The sequence below is a fragment of the Tribolium castaneum genome, chromosome 2 (assembly GCF_031307605.1).
Source record: "Tribolium castaneum strain GA2 chromosome 2, icTriCast1.1, whole genome shotgun sequence".
Classification (NCBI taxonomy): Eukaryota; Metazoa; Arthropoda; class Insecta; order Coleoptera; family Tenebrionidae; genus Tribolium; species Tribolium castaneum.
Genome location: NC_087395.1, coordinates 23,758,684 through 23,785,691, shown reverse-complemented (window position 1 = coordinate 23,785,691; position 27,008 = coordinate 23,758,684). Strand labels below are relative to the sequence as shown.

Genomic DNA, 27,008 nt, shown 5'->3' with positions numbered 1-27,008 from the left:
TTCGCTTACGAGATGGCGCCGGGGTCTGACAGCGCACTTCCGCTACCCGTCTTGACTTGCCGTTGAAATTGTTTGCTCCAGTCGTTCAGTTTGAAGAGGACATAGCAAGTGTACACAAGTTTGTTACCTTGAGTGTGTTCATGTTGTATGATAAGTGTCCCCGCGTTATGTGGCCCCAAACAGTTATCATGTAAACGCGTTTTTCTGTTAATCGAATCGATCAAGTCGCCTGCCCTATTGTTATTTCTCAAGGATCGCGTATCCTCAGGTAGTGAGGACCTGGCTAGTTTTTTCCGTCGTGTCAAATAAAACGTTTCAAATTTTTGCGATTTAGTGTGTGTTAAGGACTTTTGGAGCGAAATGCTGGGATTTAGTACTTCACGCGACGGCCTTCTGCAGCTGTCGGAGGAACAGCTGGCGGCCGTTGTGCACAAGGAGCCGATTTTGGACCATTACGGGGTGGATAAGACACCACTTGGCAGGTGAGATGGCGGCCTCTAATTTAGTTCCCCGATAACGCTATCTCTTATCAGCAGTAAATTAAAATCGGGCCGAATTCCCCAGTAATTAGTTGTCGCAATTTTTATCAAGTTGACGTGTGTCACTTTCTTATCACTTGACATTGGGCCGATAACGGAAATTAATGCTGTTTTTCGCGCCCGAAAGTGTCTATTCCTTCGATTTATTGTTGTGCAAAAAATTCCACGGCCCCGGGAGCCCGAGCTGCCATTTGGCCGAATTCGCCAACCCGGCCGCCTCCGATTCGGACTAATGCAAAAATTAATTAGGGAGCGTCTTCATTATTGCACACAGGATGCGCCAAATTAGATTCCCACAATTATTATCGGAATTTGATCGTAATTAGAGTACATAAAATGCGATTTTTCTACCAGCGGAAAAAACTAAGTGGAGATCCTGATGTGCCGAACAAAATCTCATTACATCTAATGTTCGTAAGAACAATAATGAACATAAATTACGATGCGAGCAAATTCCCCGAGTTATATCCGGTCGGTTTCTTCGTATTGCAGACAATAGGTGTAAATTAGTCGGTGATTTCAAAGAAATGTCACTCCGACAATTAAAATGTCCCGGTTTGTACCTGCAGTTAAGGGCTGGACGCCCCGTAGGGTCGTAGGAGGCTGCTGTCATTTCGTAAGTCATGGCTTGCTAGCTACGACATAAAAATGTAAATTTGGTTATTATTTACATTAATATTGTTAAGTGTAATAAGCTCGTGCTGTGTGAAATTTCATTTGATTATCGTAACGACTGTTTTGGAATTATTCGGCCGGAAATGCCGCGGAATAAACAGTCGACTTCTTGTCGATTTTATGGATCGTTTTGGATTTTATTGCAGGATGTTTTTGTTTGGGCATATTTTTAATTCTCTGTTCAAGAGAATTAGTTTCAAAATAAGTTTATAATTATCTCAAAATTTTGGTTACAACTTACTTAACACATCTTATGTCAAAATTAATACAGTAACATATTTAAATCATGTACAATATGCCAAAAAATAAATTAATAAAAAATAAAATGACTGAAAATTGAGTTTTTCTTTCACCTTTTTGTTTTCATTTTTTTTTTTGAAAAATGACCGATAACAAAGATGAACTTGGTGTTATTTTAAAACTCATCGTGAAAGCTAGATTATTTTTTGGCTAAGTAGCCATTTCAGGAATAGTACTTACAACGTGACGACGAACTTTTCAAAATAACTTTAGTATGCAAAGTTTCTTTCAAAATACATGATTCGGTTTATATTTAATGTATTTTGCGACAAAAGAGTTTTTTGTCGCACATTTAAAATGAAAGAGGATAATCATTTAAATTGAAGAAATACATCATAAAATACTTATTGAAATACATCTACTGAATAATTTCTGAAATGTTTTTTCAATTTCTGGTAGTTTTGAAAATGGAAGTTAGTAAATTGATTAGAAATATTATTTTTTTATCTTCGTAAATATTGCTCTATTTCTTATTTCGTAAAACAAGACCAATTTTTTTTCGCTGTCTAACTTTGATATTGTTAGAGTGTTTAATAATTAAACCATGTCTGAATAAATTTTTTAGAGTTATTTTCATACACAAGAATTTTTTGTCTCGTCCGTCATGTGTGAACAAACATTAAATTAAACGAAAGTTGTTACACGTTGTCTTGTTCCTCTGTTTCGTGGCTTCAAAAGTTTCAACAAGTTCCACTTTTTACTTCAAAAATTATTGTCGGAATTAGTGCCTTTTAAATTATCAGAATAATAAAATATAGTAATAATAAAAATATTGAACATTAAGTTTTGTTCTCTAAAAAATGAACCTATTACAAGTTGTATTTCAAATAACATTTACATTTAAATTAACAAGAAAAAATTAGGCTCTTGTTTAATCATTGAAATCAAATTGTCAGTGAATAAATTTGGCAGTGGTGCGACCGCTAAGACTTCCTTTTAATCAAAAAGCAGTTTTACAATGATTTGCGGTTTCGAGTGGGTTATGTTTACATTACATTGTTTCTGTAATAATTATATAAACTCAAATCTGGGTTAGAATAATTTCATAAATGCGCGCGCGCGTCACGTAATTCAGTGTGGTGAATTTTGCTTTCTATTTTTCCAACTTTTATCGCAAAAATCACAGAAAATGCGAAAAACGTCGGTGATTTTCCACAATTGCCTTATCAAATTTCGCAGTTTTGCGGCACAACTTTCACGATCCGCATGCATATTTAGTATTTTTTTGAAAAAAATAATTTTTTCGAAAGCTTAAAGTCGACTGGAACCGCTTTGTTTTTGAGAAATAAACACTTAGCCTACTTTCTCTGCAATCTCGAGTTGTTGCTGGCGCGACTCGACCTTCTATGTCCCCCGAGAGAGGAGACAACAACGCGTTTTGCAACGAAACGAATTTTGAATGGAAACGAGTCAACAACCCCAAAGATGATCAGCTGCCGTCGTCTGTCGGGGAATTAGTCGGTTGAGGAATGAACGGCGTGTCACGATTTTTTCCCGAAAAAATTTGCGTTTTTCAACACTTTGTGGGCGTTTTTGTGCGCGTTAACGCAGAAGTCGGTCGTTGTTATCTGGTCGTTTGTCGACCTCGAATCGCGCTCTCGGTTCACAGTTCCACGAACATTAACACTTTATTAAAAGAGAAGGATTTACCGTTGTTCAAACAGTGTCGTACAATGGGCATTTGAAATGTCAACATGGACCCGGAGCGCTCCGGACGAATCCGGGCCCATGGTAGGTTATGGTCCCAGATTTGGTACTTTGGAAAAATCGTCTAAATGCGTTCATTCACCTGATTGGGTCACGTGACGAGATACCGTACCAATCGTCTCGCTTGACAATTTTTTTTATCTCGGACACGACGTTTTGTGTCTTGCGAGGTGAGTGGGTCGTCGGTTTCATTCAGTACTGGGTTTATGAGGTCGATCGACTCTTGTGGTGACCACTCACCAAGAGAAGATCAGCTTCTTGTGTGAACGAAATGATTTATTTGTTTTTGGTCATAAATCCAATTAAAATTTAGTCGGAGTGTTGGTAATTGTGTCTAATGCGGCCATAAACTAAACTGACCTTTTACGTCCATTGAGATTTTAATTGTTTAGAAGCGGAACGGTCAAAGGAAATTATTATAAACAGCTGCACCATAATTTCGCTGAATAATTGCTCTTGATTAGGATAAATTTTTGATATGTGAGTGTGGATGCTGTTATCTCAAGGTCAAGACGAAGAAAACAAACAACTGACGCTTCATTAATTAATAATTACACCACCAAATTGATTTCATCCCAAAAACCAGAAGTCGAAACAACACTCCGGAAGCGCACAAATTGCCCAACTTTGTGAGATCTAATTCGCGAAACAATGAGCGCACTAATAATAATCAGGAACTTAATTGTATCGCCGAGGTCGCATATTTATCTAACCGAAAAAAGGAAAAAATCTCCATACAATGTACCAGGAAGGTGCTCCGCAACGATCGCAAAATTGGAAACAAATCATAAAATATGACTCGAATTATTAAAGGTGAAGGTTGTGCGATTAAAGTAATAAATAATTATCGCAGACTTTTGGCCGCGTTGTTTTCACTCATTTAGTGTGTTTCTCGTTTTTTCTTTTTGGGGCAATGATAGTTATTACCGAAAGCAATTACCGATGAGAATCCACGCCGAGCTGTGCGAAACATCGGCCATCCATCAATTTCTGCTCAATTAAACTCTTGAGTCCGACACGATCTAACGACGGGAAAAATGCCTTACTTTGTGACGCAATCGTTGTGAGAACGTGACTTTTCCGAAAAAAATACGCTTGTATCGATTTTATTAATATGGAGTGCACGGGTGTCACCGTGTTTGGGAGAGAACAATGGAACAAGGAGCTATTATTCCGCCAACAGCGCAAGCACACCGTCGATGATTTGTGAACGACACGATTTTGTCTACGAGATGATTGCGTACATACGAAGGCATTAATTATTGAAACGGAAAACGTAGGGGTAAAGCCGTTCACTCAAATATGTGAATAATGAGCACAGGTGCAGTTTGGAAGGAAAGTAGTTCGCCAAAACGGGCACGCAGACGGACACATACCAGACGAGATGAAGTGCCGACCTGGAATTAGCGCGATCTAAGCACCGAAATCTTATCGGTTGAAAACAATTGTTGTTGTTATCAGTTTGAGCCCTCGTCGAGTGTCGGATTCGAAAGTTCGCCTTGTTTTTCTATCGTCTAATTTTCTCGATTGAAAAGCGGGTCATCGCGCCACGGCGAAGACGCTGGTTTTGGTTTCCTCCCGAGATGCGTTTCCGCCGGAAACCCAAAGTCCTCGTCGTGTACAAATCGTCCGTAATTGCTCACCGTGTCGTTGAACCGTTTTAATAGAGCGACAAAAGTACGACCATATTCGGCCTTATATCGGTGTTGTGTTTTTCACAAAGCCGAGTAAATTCTTTACCGTTAGTTCTTTTATATTCCCTTTCAATCTGTTGCAAAGAACCGTATCTCATGGCATTAAGAAAGCAACGGCCTTGCAGTCGATTGTTATTCCGCCTCTTGTAGGTTGTCTATGCCCTCCTATATGTAAATGGTGGCGATTTCATAGTGTAAATGCAAAACAAGTGCTCTTTCGACGCGAATTTCCTTTATTCGAGATTCGTTAGATGGCCGACTTTATTTTTCCATTTTCAAGGCTTGTAATATCTATGAAATCATCATCGCGGTTTCTTCATACGTTGGTTGGATAATCGAATTTAAAAACAAACATTATGGTACCACCAAGAAGGTCATACGCGTTCGTTGTATACATGAATTTTTATGTTTCCTCTAACAATCCGACCAAACATCCGGTCTGTAATGGCGTTGAGGGGTGATTCCAGTCTTATTTTCTCGTTGCGAAATTAAAGATACTATGGTGAGATAATTGCAGCAAAAAAAATAGAGCTGGGCATCCGAACCCGGAACTTGTCTTGACCAAAACGGCACTAGATGATGATAGTCGCGACCGTAATTTCTTAATTATTCCACTTAATTGCAACTAACGGTATCATGGGACTTCTGCAATACATCTCAACTACTACCGGTATGTGGTACCATTTTGCGAGAAAATCACACCGAGATGAAACTGTTTTTAAACTTTGTTGGACGAACAATGTAAAGAATCCCAAGAAATATTAATAAATTCCATTTTATTCAATCCCAAAGTTGAATCAAGCTTATTTGAAATTTTTCGCCTTAGAAGGAAATTTCGCAAAATATTTGAACATAATTTTTTTGTTTTCGGCGTGTTTTAACGGAATTTTACAAAAAGTGAGCTTGTAATTTACAAAACCAGCCACAATAAAAATCAAAACATTGGTAGTTACCAAAGAAAAATTATTTCCGATCTTGAATGGTTTTCCCGAGAAAGGTTATAGTTTAACTTAAAATGTGCTCATTCATTTATTAACTATTATTGTGTTAAATGTAGGGAAATATCTAAATAACATTTTCGACCTTTATTAGAATTTTTTTCTGTATTACAGAGAAATTTTCTAAAATTTAGTTTGAAGATTAAGTGATTGTTACTTTTTTGCGAAATTATTCTAAACAGGTCAAAAGAATTTGAATTTCACGTAATTTATTCAACTTAGGCCCGGTTTCTAGTACGATTAAGCTTCAGTCAAATTTTATCGCTTCGTTGGTTGCTAAGGTAGTGCGTATCTGATTGGTAGAGTTTCGACTTTTTAGCACAAAAATAACGAAAATAAGCAAAATATGCAATAAAAAAGCACAAAGACTCTAAACATGCATACAAATCTACTCAAAACTTTTTTCAAACTTCAGCGTTATGCAAAACAAAACTTATTTATTGAATTTTTAACAATAACAAACCTTTACCTGTAAAAAATGACTAATTATTACATCATCAAGTAATTAAAAAAAAAACAGGAATAATTTTTTCGAAATTTCCTTTAAGATCTAGTTATTAAAACATTTTTTTAATGACACTCCAGTTCGAAATTTTTTTTTTATTTTGTTCTGGAAATGACTTCTAATAATTCAAAAATATTGCTTTCATTCGTCACATTTTTTGCTACGACACGACGTCTTAGTTCATTAGTTCGAAAAGTTGGAATTTGGAAAACTCTAAAGCTGAAAAAAACCATCAAAAACTTCAAATGCTTTATTTGAAACAGAAAATAGGCCCATGTGGAGAAAAAAAGGCCCGAATGTTGCAGAATAATTGAATGTCTTACTCGAATACAAGCTAAAGAAATAAAAACGACCAAAACAAACTTTTCGCTTGTGATAGAAAATAAATGCGTTTTTTTGGTCGAAAGTCGAATAAAACGCGCGAAAAAAGCTTATATAATTTTCGACTTTCATAGAAAATTTCCCAGTGGCGGGAATAGTGATTTTTTATTTATTTGTTGCTTTATTAGAAGGAAACTTTGCAAGATAGGTGAGTAGGGTTCATTAACATTGGAAATGAATTTTGTATTAGCTTTTCTGGTTGTGAATTTACGAACCGCCACTGGAACAGCTCGCCGTTGCCAAAACGTCCATTTCCTAATTAATCCGTTTAATTGCATCTAACTGTACGAAGTGACCGGTACCACCATTCAGTACCTCCACGAAAACAGTTTTTTGAACTCGAAATCGATCAACCATCACTCCAACAAAGACATTCCACGGAAGGACGCGGCCTGCCGATTATTGCATGCGTATCCGACACGCCATTCCTTCTTCTTTCAATCAAAAACCCAAAAATTTTCTCACGATTCTCTTCCATCATCATCATCATCATCATTGAAAGGAAAAAATACACACACGTCCGCGACCGTCCCATGAGGCATGATGTTTCGGCAAACCGTCAAAATGCCCATCGTCTTAGTCATCATGATCAACACACACAGAGTTTGTGATTCACGTCTGTCGAAGTAAAGGTGTGCGTTCATGTTTTATGCAACAAGGGGGGAAAAATCCGTACGGACGACCCGATACGAATACCATTGAAAAGCCTTGGAGGTTTTCCGATTACGCAAAAAAGCGATTGTTATGCCGTTTGTAGTGCACATAATTGTTGCGACATCGTGTACGCTGATCTAATATCGAATTCACATAGTGATAGTGTTGTTGGACTTTCACTAGTTCAATCACGTGTTTTCGTTTCTTCGGTACGGTACCATGAGATTTAAATGTGAGGCATGATCGTGCTCAACGGGCAACTCCCTCTCGCGGGCATTTTGTCGCGCCGTCGAATAAAAATCCGGTGGTTTCCGGTGCAAATAACACCAGCGATAAAACACCGTTTGTGTTTGTCGTCGTTGGTAACACTTTTGCTGATTTGTTTTCCTCGCAATAAAGATACGGCGATTCCTTTAATTATTTGTTTATTAAACGGAATAATGTGGTTTTAGCGCCGCACAAGCAAATATTTATGTAGATTGTTACACAGCTAGGAATTTTTTGTTTGTTTCTTGTTGCAAATTAGCATAGTCTGGTGCGTTTTTTCGCGCCGCAAGGCACCAAACGTGGCCCTCTTCTTTGTCGTAGGCATTGTGAGGTCGATCGCAGAGGCGGTTTATCACAGCATACACCGTGTGTGTAACTAACAGCTATTAATTTAGTCGCGGAAACGAGTCTTTGTCGCTAACCAACGGACCGTGACTCCTCCAACGTCGTTGGTTCTCGTCCGATTTTTCGCCAACCGGTCTCCAACAAGAGACACACTTTTATCAATCTTCTCGTGTTTGATTATGATTTCTATTTGGCTTTTACGAGTTTTTCTAAATTAATGACCTCACCCAAGACTCGAGAAGGAATTTCTAAAATCTACTTTCCCACCGTTTGTGATTTTTTTCTGACATTTCTGACTCGGTCATAAGGAAATCGATACGATTTTATGGTCGCATTGGCAATGAGCGTTATTGTCATCGATTGACGTCGATTTTGTTCTTGCTTTCACCGGCTAGGGAAACAAAACGAATTACTAGCGTTTTTTGTGCGACCTTGGGCCGTAATAGGGATGAGCACCGATTGAATCTTTTGTGCCCGAACCACTTAAAATTCATCCTTTGTAATTTATACGGCTCGCAATAACCCGATCTTAATTAACCGGGCGTCTTAATTAAAGCGAAATGTCAGTTCGATCGAGTCGATGGAATGCGAATCGATAATGGACTTTCTCTCGTCTCTAATAACACGACCGAAAAAACTCGATCGAACGAAAATATTTTTTTAGCCACAAGGTTGCGATTATTATGATTTTGATCGTTTGATTTACGCATTCTTGAAATTTCTAATGTGCGCAAATGCGCGCAATTGACGGCAAGGCTGAAACGATATTTAATCGGTTGTAACGGCTTTATAATTGTTCCAAGATTGGAATGGACGCATACACACGTGTGACTTGACTGTGTGTTTGTTCCTTTTGTTCCCGGATTGATTTTCTATACGAATATCTTGGTTGTTTGAATTGGTTCAAGGTAAAGGTGCTGGCGCTACCGCTTCGTGTAATTAGCGGTTGTAATGTAGCAAGCAAATGCCAATTCCGCTTAATGATCGTGATTGGAACGAGAAAAATCGTTTGTAATTAAATTTTTTTACGTGTTGGTAATTGTTGCACCATCGGGGACTTAAACCTGATCGCTTTTTTCGCAACAGGCTGTTGCGAAAAGGGGAACTTTCCAGCGCGAAAGCGCGATTTTCAATCCGAGAACCGAAAACGCTCACCTTTTTTTTTAATTTAAAGGCTAAACTACTCGTATAAATAAATGCTTAATTTAGGTACTTGTACGGCATTTCTTTCAATTTTTTTCGCACAAAACATTAATATTTTGAATTCTTTGATAATTACTACATACAGTCGAACTTCTCTAACTCGAATCGTCAAGGGAAACGAATATTTGTTCGAATTAGAGAAATTTCGAGTTACAGAAACTGAAAATATTTTTTTATTAGAAATGAACATTATTAAAGATTTGTATGAACATACATATATATTTTCTTTCTCAATGCATATAACTTGTGATCAGATTTTGACGTACAGTTTTGTTGATACAATTGGTTTCATAAAATCGCTCGATTTTATTTAGTGAATTATAAACAATATCAGTAGTCATATTGGCAGAATTTCCAATTTCCTGAGCAAGCTGTACCGTTGACGCTCTGTTTTTAATAATTCTAGATAATGTACTCGACGGAATTTCATATTTTTCAGCTATCTTTTTCTTTTTCACCTACTGTCCACTTCTTTCAGGATCTCCAACTTTTTTTCAATAGTTAGACTCTTAAGTTTACGTTTAGATGCCATTTTTCTAGAAAATGTGCCAATTTTTACGAAACTAAAACTTCACAAAAACAAGACAAGCTTTGACACGCATTCGAGGTTAGAATTGTGGGTATTCCAGGAAATGCATAACACTGGTCCGAATTACGACGAATATTTCCGAAAATAATTTCGAGTTAAGGAAGTTCGCGCATGCTTTGTTCATTAAAATAATTTTGAGTTAGAGAAATTTTCGAGTTAGAGAAATTTTAGAGTTAGAAAAGTTCGAGTTAAAGAAAGTTAAACACATGTAAATAAGATTGGCAATGAAGGGGAAACAAAAATTTTCGAGTTAGAGAGAAATTCGAGTAAAAGAAGTTCGACTTAAAGAAGTTTGACTGTATAAGGAATTGCACAGAGATACAGAAAAAAATATGAAGGGAAATAAAAGACAGACAAAACCGATTCTTTACTAAATGACTTCTAGATATTGGTGGTAAATTTTTATCTAATAAATAATTTTTTTCTATATCTTTGGAAATCTGCTGCTGTGGCTAATTTCCACACAGCTGCTTCCTAGCAGTGCCTTCTTCACTGCCCAACCAAAAGATGATTGAGGCAATTTTACAAAATTCGCGTTTTGATAACTTTTCCGTTATCAAATTTTGGAAACCAAAATACATTTGTGATCAGCAAGAAATGGAGATTCGTTGTATTACCTTGGTTTTCGAAAATAATTATTTTTTTAATTTCAGGTTTTTTTTCAAAAATAAGTCAAAAAATAAAAAACTGTTTCGTTGCCGCAAATTTAATTACGATTCTGTGATGAAAACTTTTTCCGTTTCCGAAAAAAGATAATAGAAAAACACAATAAGACGTGTTCCCCTGTAACCTGAATTTTTTTTCGAAATTTAAAAACGGATTGAAAGATGTGCAACTGGAACAGGGTTTTCGGTAAAAAATGCGAGAGGTTTGAAATTTTCTCTCGACCGGTTTGTGTCTCCTAATTTATGTATTTCAGCGCGATTGCATGATATAGAAAGCGTTTGACCCTTTCGTTCTATTGTTTATCGGTTGACCCCCTATTGCAAAATCACGAATTTAAAATGCTCCAACTCCGGTTTCTCCTCCTTGTACAAATTTACAACCGTCACGTTGTTGGCATTCCCTCCGACATTTTACAAGTGTTAAACACACTAACGAGTATGTTCCACCTCTAAACGATCATAATTCCCGAGTGTTAAGTGTATACATACATTTCATTGGCCGCCCTTCTTCAGACCGTATTTATTTCGGCGACAAGTGTGTAATAACACATTCACAACGATTTAACGATAATTACGTGTTAAGTGTCGAGATTTTCCCGACGCTTAACACCCATAAAACCCGTTGTTTTCATTCAAATTTCTCGCTACAGTGCGAGAAAAATCGTGACTGGTACATTTTTTCGTCGTCCACCTCTTCGAGGGGATGGACGTAGTATATGCCATTGTGTGCGCTTGAAACCGGCGCCGACTGGAGATGTTATCGGTTTCGGTTCGTCGGAGAGAAAGTGCATCGAGATTTTTCCGATCGACGAATGCGAAAGCGAATCCGACAAGGCTTTTCGGTTTCGAACGAATGACTTTTCGATTTTATGTTTTATGCGTTCTAATCGACACCGTGCGAGATTACAACAATAAAACGCCGACCCACGTACGGGTTTCACTTTTGACGCAAGGTTTTTTTTTTCAAAAATTTGTTTGGTCAATTATCGCAAGTTTCGAAAAAATGCAAATTGCGTTAGCCGGAGGTCGAATCAATCCATTTGTGATTAAACAAACCGTAAAGCTGGCGTTTATTAGCACCGTTCGATAATTTCAACTTTCGTTTACCTAATTCAGCATCAAAAGCCACCTTGAATGCGATTCTTCAATCAGCGCGGTGACTTTAGAGCTAAGGTTAAGTTTGGGCGTTTTTACGACTTAGATCATCGAAACGGCCAATTAACGTGTGGTGACCACCAGATTTCTAATTAACACAAGGGTTGCAGCCGCACGATAAATCAGCGATTTTATAACGAAATTACGAAAGATTTTAATTAAGAAAAAAGGTTGAGGGGATTAATGTTAATCCCGAAATAGAAAGTGCCTCGCCCAAAAAATATTTGTCCTTTTAAAAGAACGTCGAGTAACATCCTTGACGTGTCGTTAAGTTGGCGCCATCGAGACTCTCTTCACGCTATTTTTTTTCCAATTCCAACACTCGACCTCTGCTATCAATAAGAATAGAGGAAAATCGAACATGTGGCCTGTTAAGTGCGTGTGGGTGCGTTTCGTAACGTCTTTATTGCGCTATTAAACTTGGCTTTGAAATTATCCACTCCGAAAGTCGTAAAAACTTGGATTGGATGCACCTTGCACAATTTTCCAGGCTTCCAAATTAAAAATTCAATCAATCAGACATGTAATTTAATTTGCAAGCAATCATCTCGCGGCGGCAAAAATCAATCAATTACATAACGCTTCCGCCGAAATTTTCCCTTCAATAAGGCACCTCCCTGGAGGGAAAAAGCCGCACCAATTCGACCGCATCCGTTTCGGTACAATTCAGCTTTTTCGCTCGCAGCAAGGCCGAATAATGAAATGGTAATTGTTTTTTCCTATGGTATGGACGACCACGCCTATGCTATGGTCGGTCGTACGTGGCGCGAGATACCAACTACACGTTTACGTTGGTGTTTTTTTCTTACGTGAAGCGAAACCCAACCGAAAAATTAACCACAAGAGAAGAAGGGGAACCGAAAAATCATCGTCCATAACCGGAACAAAGAGCAACGCGCGTCCTTGCGTGAGTCAGAAGGCCTTGCCGTGAACTCTACACAGCGGCCGAGAGGTGGTGTTCTGCTGATGGACCCAGGAGGTGCAAAAACCACATTTTACCGAAAGTTATATCATTCGTTTTTCTGCCAAAAATTTACTTCTTTAGCGAAATTTCGTCACAAGAAATAGTAAAATGAAAAAATGGTGCGTCTTTGATCGTTGAAAGACGATTTTTGACGAAATAAGCTGAAAACTTACCCAATTTGACCGAATGAACTTATTTTTCATCCTAAGACCGATTTATTTCGCGAGTGTTTACGGAAAAACCTTTGAATTGAGTCGGAAATGAATTGTACAATTTTTGTCTTTGTTGCTGATCTAAAACGTAACAACTGTCTCGCAAAAATTTGGATCAAAGACTCAATTTTCCCTTAAACACGAACTTGAATTCACTAAATTACAGATAAGAAATATATCATTTTTCCATTTTTTTTTCGATTTTTTTCTTTAAAACTGTTTTGAGTTTTGCTTAAAAAGTCATTTAAAACACTATTGGAAGCTGAGAAGAGCCTCTTACAGTTAGTTCTACACTGGAATTTTGAAAATAATTTGCACATATTTTAAGAAAACAAGAGTTTTTAGGGTTATTATTTTATTTATTTATTTATTATTAAATAGGAATGACTTATCAATAAAATGTGTAACTGTCTTATTTTAGTCATACAATTCGGATGTTGCAAGAGGGAAAATTATGAGTTTTGCCGTTTTGAATCATCTTTATGTAGCTCCATTCTGGCTGTTTTGAAGCTCAAAAATAACAGAGATATTTTGAACTTGTTTATCGAATAATTCCGTCGTTTTTCATTAAAACATCTGGAGTGGCAAAATGCTTGCCAAATCTGAAGCTCTTAGATTACACTTTGAAGTATCCCTAGATCTTTTATTATGATTTTTTTGAGGGAAGTGTGTTGGTCGTTTCCTGCTTTCGACAGCCTGAGTAATAAGTGCGCTTGTTTTCTCGTTATTATTTGAATAATAAAATGGAAACGGTTTATTAGCGTTATAGATCGTCGCGGAAGCTTTTATTGATGACATAACTGATCGATTTTGACAAAATATCAATTAGTTTTTTGTTTTTGCGCTCGCTTGGCGAAATGGGCGTCATTAGCAATCGATTTCCTCTCTAGTGAGATAATTTACATCGCGAGGCGAAAGCAAAGTGAAGACATGAACAAACGTTACATATTACATTACGGAAACGTTATTGATTACATAGCTGTTTGATTTTGCGTAATTATTCCACTGAATGATCAACTTCCCACGAACGAAACGCCGTTTATTTGTGAGAGTTTTCATAATGTAATAATTTTTATTTTGTTGCAGGTAAGAGTCGTGGAATCGCCACTATATACCTACCCGAGGATAAAATAGTAAGGTGTAGTTTTTTCGTAATATTTTCTCAATCGAGAAATGTCCGTAAATTGAAACAAATTGACGTTAATTTTGCTCTTGGGCGGTCCGCAGACGGCTTAACCTTGTCGCAACAATAAAAATCGTTGCGCTTTAATGCACGCACTGATTTTTTTTATTATTATTTCATAAGGGGGGCAATTAACGTCGTCGAGGAATTCCATGGATTATGATTTTTGCCGCTCTGACAAAGTCTCATGCAAATAACTAAATGCACACGCTTGAGAGAAGAAAAATTCTCGCAATCTTAGTCATATTTTACGGATGAGTAACTGAGAGTCATTGTTGCGATTCGGTTCGTAACTTTGTCGTTTTCTCATTACGACAAGGCACAATTATAACTCGAAATGCAATCGCAACATTGCAGAGCGTTCTCGATTTAGACGCAACTGGGCTAAATATAAGTTAATAGATTCGTTGGGGAGTGATTCACGGTCTTAATTGTGGGACGATTTTAGCCTCGCACGCCGATGAAGGAACGACTGTTTTTTCATTCATAATTTTATTGCATAAAAGTTTTTTCGTCTATTGATTGTTTACGAGAGCGGGAAAATATTTATTCTGCAATTACCGCTAATTAGAGAAAATATTCGCTTGTTCCCACAGCTCGGCGTTCGATTTTTTCCTCTTCGTTTTCCGAACAAAGTACATAAATACGTCTCTGTAAATCATCGCAGGAATGTTCTTAATCGACGCCGTGCAATAAATGTAAATCACGAGTCGCTAATGCGGTTGTGCACGTAAATAAATAGCCGAGCAATCCGCTTACGGTACGTAAACTTTAACCGCATAATGCGTCTTGCGACGATTTTTATTCGCAATGGAGCGAATGCACGGCTGGGCATCGCAGGAATACGTCGTAAACATTCCGATCGCAAGAAGAAGAATCTCTTCTTCTTCTCCTCCTCCTCCTTCTTCGTTGGTTTTATTTCATGGGTTTTTTCCTTCTCTCCTGGCAAAGGTTCCCGGAATGCGGCTCCGGAACGCCGGGACTAATCTAGGATAGCGAATTTCAGGTTCAAGCCGTTATGTAAAACGTAATTATCCGGTTATGTTTAGATGTGCCGGAATGAGGCGCTCGTGCCAGAGGTACTTTGTATAATTAGACGCCGGATTGGCGATGGTATGCCATCGACAGGATCGTTTATCGTGGCGCCGGCTCCCACGACTGATAATCGACGCAAGGGGCGGAAAAATCGATTGCGATTTTCAGACCAAACTCACATGACGGTCAAATGTTGATAATAGATGTGATAGCGAGATAATGCTTGACTATCAATTTTCGTTACAAGATAACAAAAAAGCTAATCTTTGAGGTATTTGGAGTATTTTTGTAGTGAAACAATAACACTTTAAATTGTTTTTTTTCGTTCATTGAAAGATTTTCGATTTGGTTTTAAATGGTCATGTCACTTTTTCTTAACCTTTCGGCAGGTCGTCGGACCAAATTGGCGCGATCCGATTAGGCAAAAGCAATTTCAGCGCTCGATTATTATAATGTCACATTGTCTGGATCGATAATCGATTTCGCCGAGCTACCGTCGCAATTGGTCGGTCGTGTGGGCCGAAAATCGCCGCCTACAGTCGCCCCATGCAAAAAAGTGTCAAATATTTTTCGACTTTGGTCGCCTTTGTCACAAAAAAATCTCACGTGCCACACACCACCGACGAAATGAGTTGTGGTGGAATGAAGCCAAAATGTTCGGTCTCGTCCCGATAATTTACGAGTTTCGGTTTCGCTTCGCAAATTATAATTGATGATTCACTTTAAAACGTGCAAAAGAGATTTTCTGCTGCGACGACGACGACGTCGGAATTTCGAAACAAATTCCTATGTCAGAATAATTAGGAGACCGCGTCTTCTCCACAAACACGTTCTTGTATTTTTTTTAAGCGATTTAAAAGTCTTTTTTTCGATCGCGCCAAACCGGGCTAAATTTGGAATTTGAACTTGTCACTCGAGTTTATTTTAGCCCCCGGAAATTCCAGTCCGAAAACTCTTTGTCTCTAAGCGAGCATGTAGGCAGCGTTTCAATGACAAAATGCAAATCGCCACAGATAATGACCAAAATATTAAACGGAAAAGTAGTAAAAAACGAGTTTTTAATTTACGTGATGTGAATTTGGACGAAAGTGAGATTCGTAAATCGCGCACAAGTCGTAAATTTTCATTACACGAAACCGTCGCTTGGCAATAAATAATAATAAAACGCGCCCATATGGTCACACAAGCCCTTATTTCATTAGGACCCTCATGGTGCCAGGAGGCTCCCCATTGTGCGGCCGCACTGCGGGAAAACAAACAAAATATCGAGATGAAATCTCACCCTCACCCACGATCCGATTCATTTGCATGCTCTTTACTCCATTCTTGTAATTATCGTGACATGGTTTATGTTGTTTACGGATTATGTAAGTCGTTAATTTCCTTTTTGTATATGGGTGCGTGTATCAACAATGATTTAATAAGGAGTGCTGTCGCGAAATGTCGAAAGATTCGCGAGTAATTGTGGTAATTGAAAGGTCAAAGTCGGCCTTTGTGGAGGAGAAAACGGCACGAAAGTGCACTCTTGGGGGAAATAGAGGCTCTCCAGAGACCTCTAGGGGATTATCAATAGTGAACTTGTCTTTGTTTGGTTGGTTTTCGAGTTTTGATTGCGAGGAAGTCCCACTTAGCTTGGCGGTTTCTCCGAGGATGAGCGCAACAGGAAATGGGAACAAATGGATGTCTCGTTCCGTCGTGACGCCCCGAGGCGACCGTTGAACGGTCAAACAAAGCAGAAATATGCAAATTTTTAACGGGTCTCGCGTAAATTGCGCTGGCGGTACTAATACTCGTCCAGTTCCTCATTTCACGCAAATTTTGCCGTATGATATAACAAATATCGGCTTTCTATCGGCGTAAAAAATTACATAAAGTGTCGATCAATGATCGCGCGCGCGGGAGCGTCGTCCGGCGCCGTTTGAATGGGCGATGCGCTTGGCGTCTAGACGCAGGGCGTCGACACATCCTTTACGTTGTTTACGCATTCACGAGACGCTCACGTTCCGTATAAATAGAACAAGAATGTGCGGAAACGTCGAAAAACTCTCGAATTCTTTCCTCGGTTCGTTCTTTCTCCGTCTCTCCCATCGTTAATCACCGATTCTGGGTCAGAAGGTCTCACGAAAACCCATCACGAGGAGTTCATTAAAACGTACCATGGGAAAATATCGCCGCGATGCGAATTAAAACCGTCCAACATCCGTCCGGATTAAAGAAACTCGTTATCAATTAACGGACTCTGTTTTTGCCCAAAAAAAACGAATAGTAATGTAGGAGACACCGCTACTCGTTATTATTATTGCGTGAAGTATTGTTTAAATGGGAACTGGGACTGGGGGAGGCAAAGGTCGCTCGCACGGACCGAATTCTCCTCCAAGGCCGTCAGAGTTTGTCACAAACGCACGTTTTTGCCGCGAAACGAAAACAAAGACAAGGCCAGTGTGTGCAACAACAAGGTGATGGTGCGGAAAAAATTGGGGAAAGTCCGAATTGGAGAAAGTCGACCTCCGACCCTTCGTTATTCACACACACATACACACACATTACTGGCGTCGTTCCAACGATTCGGACGCATTCCACGGCTAATCCGTAAAAGATAACACATCAAAAGATGCACGAAATTAGCGACGTCGTCGATTCGCACGACCGAAAATCGGCGCTCTCTAATTAGAATTGTTTTGATACCTGGTGCCAAATACCACCAGCAAAAGTCGAGAACCTACACCAAGCGTTGAAACGATTGGTAAAGGGTTGGACGATGGCCAGTCCGTTATCACGTGCGCGACGTTTTTACCGTTATTTTAAATCGAGCGACACGTAAACGGACGCACGTGGGGGTGGATGCAGGAAGTTACTGACCTCACGGTTGCTACAACTTGGAAGGAAATGGACGGATGACGTGGCGTACCTGATGATGACACAAGGTACTTCCGCCACAATAAAGATTGTGCGACACGAAGAGATTAGGAAAATGTGTCATTTTTTTTTGATAATTTAATCACTGCAAGCTTCCTAATGAAGAAATAATAGCAGTGGTAATAGGTCATGGCTTCCTAGCACCGATAACAAATGACATACACGTGTGGACGTGCGGTACTGCAAGTTTTACCGCCCGCCAAAAATACTGTGTTACTTAAGAACAAATGTTATCATTACCTTAATTAAGCGCTTGCATATAAGCAAATTTAATACTATTAGTATTATTATTATTAATGTTATTGTTATTAATATGACGACTAAAGACGACTCTGAAGACTTTAGCGACTTTTATGTCTCCTCCTTTTTCCTCTACTAAAGTGTTAGACCCAATTAATTTAGTGTAATTTCAGTTTTTCAAACATTTTATTTTAGAGCAAATTTTTGTTAAAGATTATTTATATCCAACTCTATAACTAGCTTATGGTTAGTCCTACAAGAAAAATGCAAATAACTATTTTGTAGGAAATTTTATCAGCTTTAATTTTGAAAGAAAGATAAAAATTGATAGGAGTAACTGCTTTCGAGATATAAGCAAAAAACCAAAATGAAAACTGTAACTGTTACTGAACAAAAATGTAATTCAGTTTTTAATGTTTGAGACGAAGACGAAAATGCAGCATTTAAAAACGACTTTGAAGACTTCAGTGACTTTTATGTCTCCTCCTTATTCCTCTAATAATGTGTTGGACCCAATAATTTTAGTGTACTTTAAATCACAAGACATTTTCTGTTAAAGCACATTTTTTTTTAATTATTAATTATTTTCAAACTTATATCTCGCTTATGGTTAGTCCTACATGAAAAATGCAAATAACTATTTCGTAGGAAATTTTATCAGCTTTAATTTTGGTAAAAAGATAAAAATTGATAGGAGTAACTGTTTTCGAGATATAAGCAAAAAACCAAAAAACTGTTACCTTAATTAAGCGCTTGCATATAAGCAAATTTAGTACTATTAGTATTATTATTATTAATGTTATTGTTAATAATATGACGACTAAAGACGATTCTTAAGACTTTAGTGACTTTTATGTCTTTTTCTTTTTCCTCTACCAAAGTGTTAGACACAATTAATTTAGTTTAATTTCAGTTTTTCAAACATTTTATTTTAGAGCAAATTTTTGTTAAAGATTATTTATATTCAACTCTATAACTCGCTTATGGTTGGTCCTACAAGAAAAATGCAAATAACTATTTTGTAGGAAATTTTATCATTTGTTCAATTAAATGTTATCATTTAATCTGTCAAGATAACTAATTGTTACAAAGGTGCGAACAAGGTGCATCGGATAATTTTCAATACAAAATTCATTTTTTCCCAAACATATTTTTTTTCAACTGACCATGTATATTGCTATAAGATGCAATATGTACAAATCAAACAACCCGTTTTAACGTAACATAAAACTTTTAACCCCTTTCGGGGGCAATTAACTGTATAGAATTACATTATCATGCAGATAACGTAAGTATGTAAGATTTCGATTCATTCGGACAAGTGGACCCTCGCAAATTTGTCTCAGAAGATATGAAACTTAAAAAATCATCAAAATTTCTCATAAATGGCTAAAGTTCTGTTTTGTTTTGAGAATAAAATGCATTTGCATTTTTGCAAGGGTTTCCTTACGCAAGAAAGAAAAGGCGGTCGAATTCGTGCGGCACGTATGCACCTGCAGCACTGGCATGCAATTAGTTTTCGATATTTGAGCACCTCGAGGGGTGCGTCGGGTACGACCCCGGGGAGTCTCCGTAATAATCGTTTGGAATATAAGGAACGTTAACTCTTGTGACCCCGGCTCGTGACCTAGCCGGAGGCACCGAATACGCGCGTGAGAATCGCTCGTCTTTGTGTGTGTGGAGCGACCGACGAACCGCGTCCATCATGATGAAGTTGAAGAGATGGTACTACAACTTCTACGAAAGTAAACTAAGCGTTACCGGAAGCCGAATGCTAGAAGTTGTACCGGGGTTAGTGTACTTGAAAAAATCGGCAGTTGACAAGTCACTTTATGTGCACATGCGGCGTGCCTAATGCCTTGTCTACGACGTGTACCCGGTACTATTTCATGATTTTCATGCTGGTGTTGTATGTTATTACGCACGGCCGGGGGGCCTTTTGTGAGAAAACGAGCGAAAATCACGACTTTTGGTTGTATACCGCGCCCAGAAAGGGTGGTACCGGAGGTGAAGTACCGCAAGATAGGAGCTTCAAGTGTTTGTTTTTGTAGCTAAGTAGGGTGGTACCGAAGTACCGCAAGATAAGCTTCTGGTGCATAAGGTCGTGGGGAACAACAACGTGTCATGACAGGACCAAAAATAACTATTTCTAGTCGAATAATTATACGCATAAACTATAGAAAATTACGAGTAAACTCAAGTTGGATTTTTTGATACATATTTAATAAAATTAGATATCTGCCGAGTTATTGTAAGAAAAAACAATTTTTCTTTTAATAAAGAGACTACATTTTTTAACTTGTCAGACAATTTTTTTCTTTAGAGCTGACTTAATTTAATTTTTTATTATTCTTTGTTACGTTACTTTTGTTTTTTTTTACTTGTTTCGCTGGCAAAATGTGACCTTCAGTCATATCAGTTCGTAATTTGGTCAAATTCGGGCGTGAAAAAGCGACCTTAATCGAGTAGGTTTTTTGGTTTCGAATAAATTTTCCACACGAGTAAATTGCGTTGTTTATTTTCCGTCCAAAAGCACTTCACAGTACTTAAGTACACTTGTTGGCAAACACCGTGTTGAGTAATGAACGGAATTAACGAAAAGTCGTCATTATCATTCTCGCCTACGGCTCGCGCCGATGGCTTTGTTTGTAATAATTTTATTGTCGAGGATGGGTCAATGTCAACTTGTTATAACACACAAACCAGATACGAAAATGACCTGTTATTATGTCCTACCGGCTATTTATGGCAGCACCGTATTTTTCTTTCTAACGAAACGGTGGCTTCCAGTTTTCGTACAAAGCCAGACCACGTTGTCCATATACGTGCAATTTCCCAATAACCCGTCGCCCATGGAATTTTCGCGCGATTTCGCCGATATGGAGTGAAAAAATCGACCTGCGTGGGTACTACCATAAAAAACGCTCCAACCCAGCGACACTGTCCCCAAATAAACCAAAAATTCGTTCACCTACGTGTTTTATGACCGTTTTGCCATTGTTGTTGATCGCCTTGTGTTCAATTACGAAATTTTCACTCTAGTTATTTATCCCTTTGTCTGCTCTATGTGGGCTAAACCGATCAACCAAACCCTCAGGTACCATCGGACACGTGTCGAGCGGGCAAAAAACACGTGTAGGTGTCGCGACTATTAAAATCAACATACGCCGTCATTAAGAAGTCTTAAATTGTATTTGTAAAACGCGCAATCTCGTTTATATGGACATCGGCCTTGGGAACTGACCGTATCAGACGCCGGTTCCTTATAGTACTGCCCAGCGATGATCACTCTTTGTGTTTTTGCGCAATTATTTGTTTACATAACAGTCGAATTTTGATTGATCGGTTCGGGTACCACCTCATACATACAAAATTATCGATGATAGAATAAATAATTGCGTTAATTATTTATGTTCGCCCGTGGCGTGAAGTCACCAAATCGAGCGGAGCGTGACTTATGCACCACCAAAGGAAACATCAATAACACGCTCACACAATCGATGATAGCTGGAAAAGGAGTTCGCCAAACGTAGGCCCTTAAATTTATCGCATCGGTGGGAGAACACGTCGTTTCCAGCACGACGAGAAATTTTAATAAGACGTTATTATCGGACACATCCGTTCACACGCATTCCTAACACCTCAAGTCGCTCTCGACCGAATATGGACGTAATTAGATGCAGTACGACCACACGCGAGTGGTACTTGAGTTGGAATCATAATCGAAAAGGCGCCAGTGCCGCGGAAAAGCCACCCAAAGGCCGGTGGAATCAGGGAAAATGCTTGATCGTGCGAAAAGTTGGGCTCATCGAACCGCAACGTGGAGTCATCTTCGTCCGCCAAGGTCACTCGAGGCCGTCCTCGGAAGGATCTCTCAAACCCGTTTCCTCCCGTTGAACGAACGCACCCGGTTTCCATATTCATGGTCGCCCGTATATACATCCGCATGCACTATACGTTTTATATACGTGTAAAAGTCGACCGGTAATGAGGGACCGGTTCGGTAATTGATTTGAGGCGATCTTTTCGCGATTCCACCACAAAAATGCGACGATGGCACGCGGTTTAAAACTCATTTTTCTTGTTTCGATCTTGTCGTTTTATTGGAAATTGCATGCGCCGAGGTCGAAGACACCACCCGAGTGTTATATACTGGCAGGATAGGTAAGTGAGGGGTGGGTGTGTTGGGGGATTTTTTTTACAGGCTTGGAAATGTTAGCGACATTCTTGCGCGAATATTTGAACTGGTCGCGGACAATGAAAAAATGTAACTGTATTATTGTAGATCCTGTTTGTTGACATTTGCCCTCGGCCAGCGATGGAAGGTTTTTTACGTGTCTGACGCGAATTATATTATTATGAAGGAATTTGCTAATAAGAGGTATCAAATAACCGACAGTTTTACTAAATTCCGAAATCTTGAAGCGTTATTTCTAGCGCAAAGTGGAAATCACTTTTTTCAGTCTCGTCTGATTTTTGAAAATACAAATTGATTTCCCCAGTTTTTATTTCATTTTTGCAAGACTCGTCACGTTACTCGAATCACCTTGTATATCAGCAATATAAAAATCATGTCAGTAGAGTTTGAAAAAAATGACGATGAAAGTTAATACAACAGAATATGTTTTAATAGGCACTAGGCGGAAAATACATATTTTTAGTAAAACGATTAATTGGTTGTTACATAGTAGGCACCTTTGCAAAAAATATAAAAATATGTTTTCCAAGTCAAACGATTGACTGAAATGCTTTTGTTTTGTGTAAAAAATTGTCGCTAGACACAAAAGTATGAATGGTGGTGGAAAAAGTGCGACTCTCTCTTCAGAATTCGTTACACCAAAACCAAGAATAATTAAAAAAATAAATTAGTTCAACTTAAAAGAAGAAAGTATGAACTTTTGTGCTTTAACTTTTTTTTTTTGGAGGTTGCAGTCTAGAAAAATGAAGAAGTCTCCTGAAATTTTTGAATGAAACTCCTATTTTAAATTCTTGCAACTAAGGATTTTAAATTGTCTTTCTAAACATTACCAGTTAATTATCTCTTACTGACTGCTCAAAAGATATTTAACTGCTAATTAGTATTTTTTTTTGGATTGTACAAAATAGTCTGACAATTGTGGCAATCTTTATGTTTAAAAACAAGCAATTTTTATTAATCGCACATATGCTCATCTAATAAGTTATTATTTTGTTGTTTTTATAAAACTTAAATTATTAATACTTATTAGGGAATTTTATGAAATTTTAGTTGAAGATCAAAAAAATGTTTTACATATTGTGTTTTTTTAAAGATCACCAATAAAGCTAATGTAATTCACGAACACACGTTTGAAATCAGAAAAAAAAGCTTTTTGAAAATGTCACAGCCACCTTAGGCATAACCATCATTTAAAAAAATATATAACTAAGGGCCGGCTTGTAGAAAACTTGATTCATATTTAACTTTTAAATTTAAAAGTTAACACCGAGAATGGACCAATTAAATAGGTTAATTTTGGTCACGTGATCACATAATCACGCATTTAATTTAAATTTAAATTAATGACGCTTAAACCAGTCCTTCTTCTACAACTATTAGAAACAAATTAGTAAAAAAATCGTTACTTTACTATTAAACTCTAAAAAAGTACCTAAATAATGTCTTTTTATTCATTTATTTTTTAAGATTTTGCTGAAATTTCGGCTTTTGTTTTATAACTCGAAAATAAAAGAAACAAAACGAGCTGAAGAGTATGTCACTCGTTTTTTCTAAACCTTTTCGTTTCAAAGATCCCTATTCGGGCATTCAAAATACACCACCATAAAGTCAAATATTTAACAAACTTTATCATTTTTTTACGTTCCTAACTTCAATACAGTGGAAAAATATTCCAACTTTTCTCTTTCTGCGTCCAAAAATTAATTAATTAATTACTTTTAATAATAATTCAAAGTAATTCAGGGGCAATATTTGGCGGCTGCTTGGTGACATAATGGTCCTTTTCCGTCGTCCAGCGAGCACTAAACCGAGCAACGCCACTTATAATTAAAACGGTCACTTCGTTTCAAGGTAACAACACGGCATTCACTCTTATTACGCGTACGAAACACACCGGGAAACAGAAACGCGATCAACCGTTAGATAACGATGCAGAAATCGACGCTTTATTGTTCAAGCGAGACGAAATACGGAAACGAAATTCTTTCAAAACAACGATTTATGACTTAAGACCATCCCCCTCTGTTGATGATTAATCATTACGATAGTGAAAAGCGTATCTCGATTGATTTAGTACCTCTCTCGAGTTTCCAGGTGCACAAAAAATGTAATAATAATGAATGCGAATTTTTTTACTTCGTCGTAAATTCAAACCGTTTGACAACAATTCAAAATTATCGCTCGTATAAATTTTATTTAAATACACGAACATGACAATGCGAAATGACTTCATCTTATGATTAATTATTTACATGAAGTCGCTTGAAAGGTTATAAATTTCACTTTTTTACGAGCGTTTTATGCGCCAATTTCGGGCCGAATGAATTAATTCGCATTGATAATTTGAAGAAAAAAATTGATTAAAATTTTCCTGATTCATAAAATATTAAGCAAGACGTCGCCGTCACTGCGAGATGTTTATTTACGGCAATGTTTGTTGATATCATTACGAGATAATGTGGGAAATGTCACTGAGAAAAACATTGCGAAATTGACGAAACTTTCCTCTGGTTTTGTATTTGTTTGCTCGTTGCTGTGACGCATCTTTGGTCACATTTTGTCACGTATTCGATCACAAACTTAAAGAAAAAATCATTCTAGGGGCAAATACGCGACGGTGTGTCGCGCCGTCCACAAGGAGACTGGTGTCGAATACGCGGCGAAATTCGTGAAGAAACGCCGCCGTAACCAGGACCAGATGAAGGAGATCATCCACGAGATTGCCGTTTTAATGCAGTGCTCGTCGACGAATCGCGTGATTCGTCTGCACGAGGTCTACGAATCGGCCACGGAGATGGTGTTGGTGCTGGAATTGGCCGCCGGCGGCGAGCTCCAGCACATCCTCGACGGCGGCCAGTGTCTGGGCGAGGCGGAGGCGCGCAAAGCCATGAAGCAGATCCTGGACGGAGTGTCGTTTCTCCACGAAAGGAACATCGTTCATTTGGACTTAAAACCGCAGAATTTACTGCTCTCGATCGAGGATAACTGTGATGATATCAAGCTCTGTGATTTCGGCATATCGAAGGTTTTGGAGCCCGGCGTTAAAGTACGGGAGATTATAGGTGAGAGATGCCAGGCGGTGGGAAATTTGGGCGGTTCGTAAAGTGTGCATTATTACAGGTACTGTAGATTATGTAGCGCCGGAAGTGCTTAGTTACGACCCGATCTGTCTGTCGACTGATATTTGGTCGATTGGAGTTTTGGCGTATGTGCTTTTGTCGGGCTATACGCCGTTTGGGGCCGACGATAAGCAACAGACTTTTCTTAATATATCAAAGTGTGCCTTATCTTTCGAGCCAGACCATTTCGAGGATGTTTCCTCGCCGGCTATAGACTTTATCAAGAGTGCCTTGGTCACGGATCCCAGGTAAATTACCCACATACACAGGTTTTAACTTTTAGAAGTAGGTATTCCCCCAATCTGTTTGAAAAAACAATCTCCCACGTGAGTAGTTTGTTTACAGCACGAGCGCAGGGAGTGCTCCAAAAATTGTGAACATGGGAAATTGCTTTTCAAATAAGTTACGTACAACAACTAACTCAAAAACATTAAAAAAAATGTCCAAACGACAATTTGATAAGATTGTTATCTCCATCTCTAAAAATATATGTCTGATAGATTACCTTAACAAAAGGTTGATTTTGAAATAGTTTTTTCTATTTCTGACTCAAAAAGAAAATGGTAGCCCATATTTAACTACTTTGCTCTATAATTTTTTCTTTAAACGTCATAAAAGTGAAATTTTGATGACTGAAGGGGCTACTAGAAGTTTCATTTTATTATCAAGCAATCGAGCGAAGCAATGAGTGCTTTAATCAGTCGAAATTCAATGATTCCGTGACTGATAGATTGTCAGACAACGCACGGCCTAAACCACTGAACCTAGAAACATCAAATTTGGAAGCTACGTTCCTTAGAGGGTGAGGGCATCTGGTAAGAGGTGATTTTTCGAAAATCAGTCTCTAAGGGGGTGAAATGGGGTGTTAAAATTTAATTGAAAATCGGCGGATGAAGTAGAGAGTGACCGCTAGTGTACCAATAATTCAATTTAATTGTGACTTTGTGTGTAATTGTTTTTAGGAAGCGTCCGACCGTCCACGAGCTGTTGGAGCACCCGTGGATTTCGCTGAAGTGCCCCCTCCTGCCGGCGCTGCCGCTGAAGCCTTCGGAGTCCGTTCCGTCGATAAAAAGCATCTCGGAGACGCCGAAATCGCAGCGGAAAACATTTTGCTCAGACGCTTTAAGCGGAAGCTTAAGTACGTTCACGGTATCGAGTAACTGCCTTTGTCCGCAATGTGGAACGGCTTGCCGTCATCTGACACACACACCAGTGCCCAAAACCGCTATCACCGTCGATAGAGGCATTCTATGTTAGCCAAAGTTACTTTGTTTGTGCCCGAAGAGGTTGCGAAACAAGCCGATTGTTTCATGTGCTTGGGTTATGTACATTTGTTTAGTTTAAGTTACGATAATTTATGTTTTATTGCTTCTTTTTTGTTTATGGTTAGTGTACCTAAATAAAGTATTCTTTTTTGTTGTGTATATTCTTTAGTTTGACTTTCTGATCATTGCAGAATCAAGT

General features: G+C 38.3%; 1 protein-coding gene across 1 annotated transcript; it reads left to right on the top strand.

The window, feature by feature from the left end:
- The first annotated feature begins 58 nt into the window (after window positions 1–58).
- On the top strand, window positions 59–26,970 carry LOC661947 (death-associated protein kinase-like). The gene is made up of 4 exons (XM_968077.5): window positions 59–482; window positions 25,027–25,487; window positions 25,546–25,792; window positions 26,507–26,970. The coding sequence occupies exons 1-4, from the start codon at window positions 361–363 to the stop codon at window positions 26,799–26,801; spliced, it is 1,125 nt and encodes a 374-aa protein (XP_973170.1). The 5' UTR covers window positions 59–360; the 3' UTR covers window positions 26,802–26,970.
- The last annotated feature ends 38 nt before the right edge of the window (window positions 26,971–27,008 follow it).

Coding starts and splice junctions, on each gene's coding strand:
- LOC661947 (XM_968077.5), top strand. CDS start 361: ATGCTGGGATTTAGTACTTCACGCGACGGCCTTCTGCAGCTGTCGGAG. Junction 483..25,026: donor GATAAGACACCACTTGGCAG/GTGAGATGGCGG, acceptor AAATCATTCTAG/GGGCAAATACGCGACGGTGT. Junction 25,488..25,545: donor TAAAGTACGGGAGATTATAG/GTGAGAGATGCC, acceptor GCATTATTACAG/GTACTGTAGATTATGTAGCG.